At 39.6% G+C, this 9,545-nt stretch overlaps 3 protein-coding genes across 6 annotated transcripts in view; all 3 read left to right on the top strand.

The window, feature by feature from the left end:
- The first annotated feature begins 1,312 nt into the window (after positions 1-1,312).
- On the top strand, positions 1,313-3,543 carry zgc:174906 (uncharacterized protein LOC571548 homolog). Of its 2 annotated transcripts, none has more exons than XM_035657376.1 (4): positions 1,313-1,391; positions 1,995-2,329; positions 2,432-2,503; positions 2,590-3,543. In XM_035657376.1, the coding sequence occupies exons 2-4, from the start codon at positions 2,014-2,016 to the stop codon at positions 2,868-2,870; spliced, it is 669 nt and encodes a 222-aa protein (XP_035513269.1). In that variant the 5' UTR covers positions 1,313-1,391; positions 1,995-2,013; the 3' UTR covers positions 2,871-3,543. The 2 variants fall into 2 exon arrangements, with proteins under 2 accessions (XP_035513269.1, XP_035513268.1); XM_035657375.1 differs by having other exon boundaries at positions 1,337-1,454; positions 2,590-3,541.
- A 234-nt stretch (positions 3,544-3,777) lies between these two features.
- On the top strand, positions 3,778-8,442 carry csad (cysteine sulfinic acid decarboxylase). 2 transcript variants are annotated; one of them, XM_035657373.1, is made up of 14 exons: positions 3,778-3,873; positions 3,953-4,098; positions 4,185-4,311; positions 4,403-4,493; positions 5,395-5,617; positions 5,777-5,856; positions 6,087-6,141; positions 6,296-6,412; positions 6,536-6,600; positions 6,751-6,832; positions 6,945-7,144; positions 7,556-7,607; positions 7,696-7,785; positions 7,994-8,442. In XM_035657373.1, the coding sequence occupies exons 1-14, from the start codon at positions 3,849-3,851 to the stop codon at positions 8,165-8,167; spliced, it is 1,527 nt and encodes a 508-aa protein (XP_035513266.1). In that variant the 5' UTR covers positions 3,778-3,848; the 3' UTR covers positions 8,168-8,442. The 2 variants fall into 2 exon arrangements, with proteins under 2 accessions (XP_035513266.1, XP_035513267.1); XM_035657374.1 differs by lacking the exons at positions 6,536-6,600; positions 6,751-6,832.
- An 840-nt stretch (positions 8,443-9,282) lies between these two features.
- Positions 9,283-9,545, top strand: part of znf740b (zinc finger protein 740b) — a 6,377-nt gene continuing 6,114 nt past the window's right edge. For both annotated transcript variants that reach the window (XM_035656879.1, XM_035656876.1), the window contains exon 1: positions 9,283-9,382. The gene's annotated coding sequence lies outside the window, so the exon portion shown is untranslated. The remainder of the gene's footprint in view (positions 9,383-9,545) is intronic.

Raw genomic sequence — 9,545 nt, 5'->3', positions numbered from 1 at the left:
TCTCTTATACAGCAGTCTCACCTGGGTGGTAAGAATAAATAATAAGAATAAATAACGTTTCTCTTTCCACCCACTGTAGGCATAGGGAAAACTGGATTTATACAGACAGCTAATACACACAGTGACTCAGAGTGTATACTGTGTGTGGATGAAATAGGCTCGAGAGGCTTTTCCTCTCACACAAAGCAAATATCTGTACAGGAATAAGATATTGATTTGTCATTTCCCAGAGCTGAAGCTGAGTAAACAGGCTAAGCAGAAGTGTGACCAGTGGTCACTGATAATTGTTGTCCGGTAACAGTCAGAGGCCTCTTGTCCAAAATGATACACTAAACTCACACACTGTATACCAGATCATCCACATTGCCTTGCATGTACCTGTAAACACACACACACACACACACACACACACACGCATTTCTATTTGGTATTCATGCAGTGAATCCTTTCCGACTCAAACAAAACAATCAAACATTTATTCCCATGTTTACAGCATTCCACTTCCACAGTATGAACAGCAACACATTTCCCTCCGTCAACATGAATGTTTAAGCATCTTGTTTTGAGGACGCGTGCCCAGGCGGAGAAGACATGTAGTTTATTTAACAATTTAAATGAGTAACAACAACAACAACAGTGAGTGTTTGTCTCCTACTTAAGGAATTTGAGTTCATTTCAGTGAAACAACATTACACAAACCATTAGATAGATAGATAGATTAGATAGATAGCAGGTAGGATAAGTACGGATAGATAATAGTATGATAGATAGATAGAGTAATAGAGTAGATAGATAGATAGATAGATATGGTCAGTATATTATATACATATAAAATATTATATTGCTCCTATGCTATGTCATAATATCTTCAGTTTCTATTATATATACTTCATAATATTGTATTTTTACTATATAGAGTTTTAATACATAATATTATTCTAATATTATTCTTCCACTATATTATTCATCCCTGTACCTATATTTATTTATATTATCTCTTATTTTCTTATTTATTTTATTCAAGTAGTTCTTTATCTGTTTTCTTACCTTTCAACCTGTCTCTGTGCTGCTGTAACATGTGAATTTCCCTTCGGGAAACAATAAAGTCTTATTTTATCTAATCTTGTCTTTCCTTATTTAATCTAGTCTTATTTATTTTTTATTTGTATTTATAAATAAAAGATCTCGAATACTAAGCCAGGTTTATCAATTCCACCAGATGTCACCAAATCCTCACAGCCATGGCAGAGAGCTGCAGTTATATCCTCCATCCAGTGGATGGAAGCACACAGAAATAAAGTGATGGATGTGACAAATATTTCAGGCTGTAGTAAAGAAGAAAAAACAGCGGCAAAGAAGTGGGAGAGTCTGACGCCTGTGACCAAAACAATGTAAACATAGGAAATGTTTTTATTTTGGTTTTTTTTCTATTACTTTAGATGTTAGAGTAAATGGTAAGAGTCGTATGGGAATACATGTTGTTTGTTACATAACATACATACGTACTTTGTGTGAGTATGTGAGTGTGTGGACGACAGTGCATGCTGAGTGCAGACAGACTACAGGAAGTCCACACATAAACACACACATTGTTGTCATGTAAGTTTCATAATGTAAAACATATTCTTTTAAAATAACACACATGTAGTGTTGAATTAAGTTTGTCCCTTAATATCGTCCGTATACGCCCATCTTAGCCAGACATTGCTGATTGTATTTCTGTTAACAATTGACTTCTTCATTGTTTATTAACAAATCACTGGAGGGACTCGCTATAGTGGCCTTAGACATTGTACCTCAAATAAATGTGAGAGTATTATTATATATTATCCTGTAATCAAAGACAGTAAAAGTCCCACTGCTTAAAGTAAACTGTGACCTCCCTGTAAGAATATACATGGAACATAAGTGACTATGTTGAACCTGCACAATCTATTCAATATATTGGTTTTGAAATGATTTCAGATTTGATCATCGTCACTTTATTTTCTCAGGAGCTGATTTAAGTCGGTCATGGCTGAGGAACCAGCAGCAGAACTCCAGTTACTCAGAAGCCAGAAGGCCAAGCTAATAGAGATCCTAAGTGCCGATGCCGACTACGTCCTGCAGCATGCAGACTCTCGCAGTCTGTTGTCTCTTCCCGGCTACCAGCACGTGAAAGCTTGCCGTGCTCCTAGTGAGAAGGTGACTGAGCTGCTGGATCATGTCATGCAGAGAGGACCTGAAGCAGCACAGGGTCTGTTGAAACTACTGAATGACCAGGCCCTGCAGGAAACCTTCCCAATGCTGAGCTTTATTAAGGATCTGCAAGCCAACACACTGTCTTCAGGTAGAAGAAAGTCTGCTCAGTATTGTTTGTCGGCAATCTCATTATGAAGTACTGTTAGATTTTCTATGTGAAATACAAACATTTTCTCTATTTACAAAAAAGAAACACCAAGAAAGAGAAAAGCAGCTCCAGATTTGGAAGCGACCATTCCATCCAAACAGATCTGCAACAACGGTGGGTCACACTACACTCAAAGCTATTCCCCTTAAAACATTGTAGAGATAATCACTGTCTTTATTTGCCTCTGTCTCAATACGCAGGCTCTGGCTTAGTGAAGGAGAAGCAGCTGATGACCGTGGCTCGTAAAATCGGCAAATCTTGGAGGGAGATTGGCAGAATGGCTCTGGATGTCCCCTCTTTTAAGCTGGAACAGATTGAAGAGGACAATTCGCCCCACGTGGAGCGAGTGTTTGCCATGCTGCGCTACTGGCGTACCTGCCAGAGGGAAAAGGCCACAGCTGCTCACCTGCACTCCCTGCTCAGCCAGGAAGACTGGGCCCTGCCACCTGAAAGCATTGACTTCCTGTTGGAGACTGACTGAGGCCTCCACTGTCTGCTACCTGCTGAGACTGAAACCCTTTTTGAAGGAAGGAAATATGTGTCTTTCTCATCATAAATGCTGTCATTCCATATCTATATAACCCTTGAAGACTTTACTACTTTATGGAATTTCCCCACAGTACCATTTAGTACCATTGAGCAAGAGGTCTCTTATCATACTTTTCTATGATACTGCAGCTTTTTATAATTATTTATTTTTTATGTTTTTTGAAAGAGGTCTTTTTTATAGATTGTGTGAAGAAGAATCAGGAAAACAACAGAGCAGTGCCCATTTAATTCTAATGTCAATACACTATGGAATTAAATAGGGAAGATTATTCTTGTGTTTTGTCTTATATTTCGCTCAACTCAACATTTCAGAAATGTTCAGTTTGTCACGTAAATGTGCAAATGATTAGGAGACACAGCAGTTACACTGACATGTTCCCTGTTGACTTATGTACATATCTTGGTCTTTTAGATTAAATGTACCTTACATCATGGTGTGTCACAAGACATCTGTTACAGTCTGCAGACAGGTTAGACAACACACTGAATAAATCATTAAATCCGTTTCTGCCTCCAATATTTTCCTCTCTGAAAACCTCTATAGCAGTCTCATTAATCTGATACTCTTGAAAATACTGTTTAAACATGTTGAGATCCATTTAAAAAAAAAAAAAACATTTAATGAAATGCATTATACTTCGTTTCATTCTTGAGAGAAATGAATGTGTGAAGGGAAAAAAAACCCTATTAACTTTACCGTTTGTGACAGAAATTCATAAATGAAAAGTTATTATATTCTCTGTTATTTCTCCTGTTGTTTTTCTTCATCTCAGACAACATTAATTAACTTATAAGTCTGGGACAAAGGTTGCCCCCCTCCCACTCCTGCCTCACTCTGCCTCTTTGTAGCCACTTGCTGCTGTCTGTCTTGCCAGCGCAGCTAAAGAAAGAGCTTTTCAGCAGCGTGGATATGGCAAACATGCTCCCGTTCCCATGTAAGTACAGTGTGCTAGATGGGTCTTTTCTTGTCTAATTCTTGACTGAAAATGTTTGTTTATGCCTTTACAACAACAGCAGATGGGCAGGTAAGGGAACCAGCTAATCCCCGTGACCTGGGTGAGCCTCTTATTGATCACTCAGAGGGACAACTCTTCTTGAACGAAGCCTTCAAAATTATGATGGAGGAGGTGCTCTGCAAGGGCACAGACGTCAAACAAAAGGTCTCTCATAAAAGCTTAACATCGCCACTCTGTCAGATTGCAGTGAGTAGTCTGAACAAATGCCCTGATGATGCATGCTCCTGTAGGTTTGTGAGTGGAAAGAGCCGGAGGAGCTGGCTCAGCTGCTGGATCTGCAGCTGAGGGCGACAGGGGAGCCGCAACAGAGACTCCTACAGAGAGTAAAAGATGTCGCCAAGTACAGCATCAAGACAAGTAAGACACGTTATAGACTAGTTGAGATATCTAATGTGTTAAAAAAATATTAAATAATCTTTCATGATGAGACTTTTCTTGTTCATTTCAGGTCACCCACGTTTTTTTAATCAGCAGTTCGGTGGGGTGGACTATCATGCCTTGGCTGGAAGATTTCTCACGGAGACTCTCAACACTAACCTGTAAGAATCCACATAGTAACTAAAGCATGGAAGCACATAAGTGTACAAGCGATGGACGAATAAGTCTGTAAATTATAGGCCTGATGCAAATAATGCAACAAATGGAGCGAAGCCTGCGAGCTAGTTCAGGCAGTCAACTCTGACATACACACATGACATGCCTTATTCCACAATCAGTAACCAAGCGCACCCTTCCAATCTGGCGGTGTATTTAAACTGCACAATTTCCCAGTTCTCCCTCTGTATTGCTGCCTGCTGCGCTGTAAGCCCCATCACTACCCAGCATCCACCTGTAGGCTCTGCAGGGGTGGTTAAGGTATTTAAGTAAGTTCATCACTCCCCAATATCTCTATGTAAACATATCTGCGGGGAATGATGAGGTCGGAGCCTAGACGCCAAAATCTAAATATGCTATACTGCTGTAATAAACATTTCAATCGAGAGCTGTCTGACTGAAATAAGGTAATAGTGTGATGTGTTTTTAAAGGTCCTGCATTCAAAAGTTTAGTGAGTAAAAGTAAAGAAGAGACTAAATGCAGTGAAATGATCAAAAGTAAAAGAAGATGTTAGGCAGAACAGACTAACCAAACACTGACTTTACGGCCCCCATAGTTTATCCACCATTATTTATGCATTTATGACACCATTAAATCCTACACACTGGTCCTTTAAGTGTTTCATATACTGCTGGCTTGTTTAAGCTATAACAATGCATCATTCGATTATATGATCATATGTTTTGTACATGCAATCAGAATTTGGATTGCCACAAGTCACTATAGCTGTACTTCAAAATCATCCTTAAGTACTGTGTTTGACAAAATGTACTTAATTACTTTGCACTACTGGTGTCAGACAGGTGTTTATTTAAGTTGGTTGTATTTGAATGTATTTAAAATAGCTTCACCTATGAGGTGGCCCCGGTGTTTGTGCTGATGGAGACTGAGGTACTGAGAGGGCTCCGGCAGCTGGTTGGCTGGACAGAAGGTGATGGTATTTTCTGCCCTGGGGGGTCTACATCTAACATGTACGCCATGAACCTCGCACGCTACCGACTCTTCCCAGAAGTCAAAAGCCAGGGGGTGTGGAGTCTCCCACGACTTACCATCTTTACGTCTCCAGAGGTCAGGAATGTTTGTTAAACACTGCATGTCGGAAGGATTGATGACACTGTAGCAACTGAAAGTGTATTAGAGGTGTTTATTGTGGCCACTCTGGGCTTTATGTGTTGTCTCTACATAAATATGATTGAAAGATGCATTCTAATCTTCATGTTTTTCCAGAGCCATTACTCTGTGAAGAAAGGGGCTGCTTTTCTGGGGATTGGGACAGACAATGTCATCTTGGTGAAAGTGGATGATGGGTAATGTATTGTTCATTATAAGAGCTGAAGCGATTGATTAACAAATTAGTTCTTCAATTTACAATTTAAAAGATGTCAGCCTTGGCCTCTGGGAATATTCTAGGGTATTATTCCAGTCAAACTAAATATTGAGGGATTCATCTATAGTGAATATAATTGGTTGTTGCAGCCCTATTTATTATGAATCTAAGGTTGTTTTTTTTCCTTCTATGCTCTGTTAAATGCTTCAGTGGCCACATGATTCCAGAGGACCTGGATACAAAGATAAATGTGGCAAAATCACAGGTAAATTGACTAACATTTAACAAGTCCTCGGACATAACATGTTGTGGTTTTAGGGTCACCTGTATTGGTTTTGACAATGATTATCCACGAGATATCACCATGAAAACCAGAAAATGCAAGAAAACTGCATTCACTTTCAGTTTGCTTCTACCAGGGTGCAGTGCCATTCCTTGTAAGCTGCACATCAGGGACCACAGTGCAGGGTGCGTTTGACCCACTGGACCGTATAGCTGATGTCTGCGAGAAGCACAAACTCTGGATGCATGTAGACGTGAGTCCTCCTGTGGAAGACAAATCCATTTCTGTTGACAAGCTTTGGTTTTGTGAAGCTTCTGTTGTATTTGTTAAAATTTAGGAACATGCTGAGTTTTGTCAGTTTTGTCTTGTTTTTCAGGCTGCCTGGGGAGGGAGTGTGCTCTTTTCCAAACAACACAGACATCTGATGAAAGGGGTTGACAGGTATTAATATGCATGCTGGAAAATGCATTTTTCATTATGAGGAGGCCGACATTTTGCCTGTAGAGTACACAAGTAGAGCTACACAGTTGGGCAGATATAGTTGTTGTTCTGTGTTTGTGTTTTAATTTGTCTTTGTGTGTGTGTAACAAGAGCAAATTCAGTAGCCTGGAATCCACACAAGATGCTGATAGCCGGCCTGCAGTGTTCTGCCTTGCTGCTACAGGATACCACGGTTAGGCTTCACAGTTTGAGGCTTTAGAATTATCTGATAATTGTGTTTTTAAAAAAGTAATTTCTTCCTTTTTTCAAAGTTTTGTCAATCATTCATTTCTGCTTGTCCTCAGAATTTGTTGAAGCAGTGCCACAGTGCCAACGCCACATACCTGTTCCAGCAGGACAAATTCTACGATGTGAATCTGGATGTCGGGGATAAGTCAGTGCAGTGCAGTCGCAAGGTTGACTGCCTGAAGTTGTGGTTGATGTGGAAAGCTGTTGGCTCCACTGGCTTGGCAGAGCGTGTAGACAAAGCTTTTTTCCTTGTAAGGTAAAGAATGCATGCAAGCTGCAGCACAACACATAAATTCAGAATCTCAACTTTAAGATGAATAATTTAGAAACACAACTTTATGATGAATAACTTTCAGATGAATAATTTAAAAGCACATCTATTTATCTATTTCAGTTTTTGAATGTCAAAGTAATGTACCCATGCATCAGTGAGTTGGTAATTTATTTTTCTGAATGTAAGCATCAAGGAAGAAGGAATATTTGGGTAGATCTTGCTCAGCAGGTTAAGATACGTCTAATTTTTTCATCTAAGCTTACCAATGAAACGTATCTAATACAGCAGCATCATTAAAATCTTAATTTACTTATGTTACATTTTTAAACAAAAGCTATAGCTGAGTTATGATCCAGGCCAGCAGAAAGTGAAAACTTAACAACTCTCCTGCAGGTATCTGGTGGAGCAGATGAAGAAAAGAGAAGGGTTTCGTCTTTTGCGTGATGTAAGTAACATCTTAAGCATATTGAAAAAGATGAGTTTTTCCCCTGATAAATGGTTGCTTACTTGTCTGTATTTGTCTCCATGAACAGCCAGAGTATGTGAATGTATGCTTCTGGTTTATACCACCCAGTATGAGGGGGAAGGAAGGAAATGCAGATTACCAGGACAGGCTGGCAAAAGTAAGTTTCTGTATTACATCAGTGGACTGGAAACATGCAGACAAAAGTGTAACTGAGATTTGTAATGCCTTCCTTCCGTTGCGCACACACATTAAGCACTCCGATTCAACCTCTTAATTATTTGTGTGCATGCTTTGTTTTTACCACTTCTGTGCACCACCTGAAGTTAACTCTCTGTGTGTGTGTTTTTTTTTCTTCTTGTTAACAGGTAGCGCCAGTCATCAAGGAACGCATGATGAAACAAGGGACTATGATGGTGGGCTACCAACCTTTGGGAAACAATGTCAACTTTTTCCGTGTGATTGTCTTCTCTCCGCTGGTTTCCCAGAAAGATATGGACTTCTTCCTTGATGAAATTGAAAGACTGGGGAACGATTTGTGAAGAAAAACACAACTAATAAGATGTGTACCTCTTGTCTATCTACAATTCTAGGTTGTGCACAAAGTCTGCCATTGTAATGTCACAAATTTCAACAATCCTGCTATGTCAGTTGACAGATGTGATTTGCTTGATTTAGACAGCTGTCACAATAGTAGGATAGACACTAAACTCCTCTGAGGACCTTGGACCAAAATATGAATAACTGGATTAATTAATAAATAAACAATGGCCTGTATTTCAAATGGTTTTCAAACAGTTCCAGTGAATTAAACAACTGTTCTGAAATCTGTTCTCCGGGCATGTTTTTGAAACCACTTTTGTGGAGCTGAAAAAATGGATTGATTGTGGGGGATTTATCCTTATATTTTACTTTCATACATTATAAAGCTTCTGAATGGAAGGTTTCTGACCCCCCCATCCATTCAGACGTTATATCTACCTGCTGACCCCCCCTTATTTGCTTCCATAACTCTAGGGCTGAAATTATTTTCATTCATCTTTAGAATCAGAATCACTTTCATTGGCCAGGTTTGTGCACACATACAAGGAATATAACTCCAGTTTTGCGTTGCTCTCAATGTACACACACACAAATAGTCATATACACAGCAAAAAATAAAAGGAAAGCAAGCTCGACAAGGGAAACAATAACTTTAAACTACTATGTACAGATATATATGTGTAGAAATATATATAGCTTTAGATATAAAACAACAACAGCAGCATCGGCATGCCTTAAGTATATGAGTGATATTTACATTTCTAAAAAACTGTATTTAAAGAATGACAATAAATAATTTACAGGTTATTCTATAAAACATCAAAACAATGCCCATCACAATTCCCAGTTGGTCAATTAACTTTAATGTAAAACAGGGAAAGCAACACATTCTCACATTTGAGAACTAGGAACCATGATGTCTGGAAGTTTTCCTTAGAAAGTGACTGAAATGTTCAATCGGTTTTTAAAAACAGTTGTCGATTAACTTTCTGTCGATCATTGAACCAACTCAGTGCTCCACACACAGCTCGCTCCCTCACAATTATGGCCGCAAATGTGGGTCACTCTGCTTCGGCCACGTGACACGGCGTCTGACCAATCACCGCCCTCCCCGGTGAGCACTTCCGGTGGCGTTTCCTGTCAGTGTTTGTAAACTGAGAAAAAATTGGAAGTGCGACAAGAAATAATAATCCACAAAACTCTTAAATAGAGAGGTAAGCAGTCGGTTTTCGAGCAGCTTTCACTCGCGGCTCTTTAAACGTTTTATTATCCGCTACTTGTCTCTTTGTGGCGACGGTGGCCGCTGAGGGAGGTGTTATTTGGCGGTCGGCGCGGAGCCCGCACGCCCTGCCTGGCTGTTGTTGTGTTGTCTGGGGG

This window comes from Morone saxatilis, unplaced genomic scaffold (assembly GCF_004916995.1).
Source record: "Morone saxatilis isolate NCDOM2014 unplaced genomic scaffold, NCSU_SB_2.0 Contig15, whole genome shotgun sequence".
Lineage (NCBI taxonomy): Eukaryota > Metazoa > Chordata > Actinopteri > Moronidae > Morone > Morone saxatilis.
Note: the sequence above shows the minus strand (reverse complement) of the source record. Positions and strands in the feature narration are given on the sequence as shown.

Coding starts and splice junctions, on each gene's coding strand:
- zgc:174906 (XM_035657376.1), top strand. CDS start 2,014: ATGGCTGAGGAACCAGCAGCAGAACTCCAGTTACTCAGAAGCCAGAAG. Junction 2,330..2,431: donor AGCCAACACACTGTCTTCAG/GTAGAAGAAAGT, acceptor TTTACAAAAAAG/AAACACCAAGAAAGAGAAAA. Junction 2,504..2,589: donor CAAACAGATCTGCAACAACG/GTGGGTCACACT, acceptor CTCAATACGCAG/GCTCTGGCTTAGTGAAGGAG.
- csad (XM_035657373.1), top strand. CDS start 3,849: ATGGCAAACATGCTCCCGTTCCCAT. Junction 4,099..4,184: donor GCACAGACGTCAAACAAAAG/GTCTCTCATAAA, acceptor ATGCTCCTGTAG/GTTTGTGAGTGGAAAGAGCC. Junction 7,786..7,993: donor ACCAGGACAGGCTGGCAAAA/GTAAGTTTCTGT, acceptor TCTTGTTAACAG/GTAGCGCCAGTCATCAAGGA.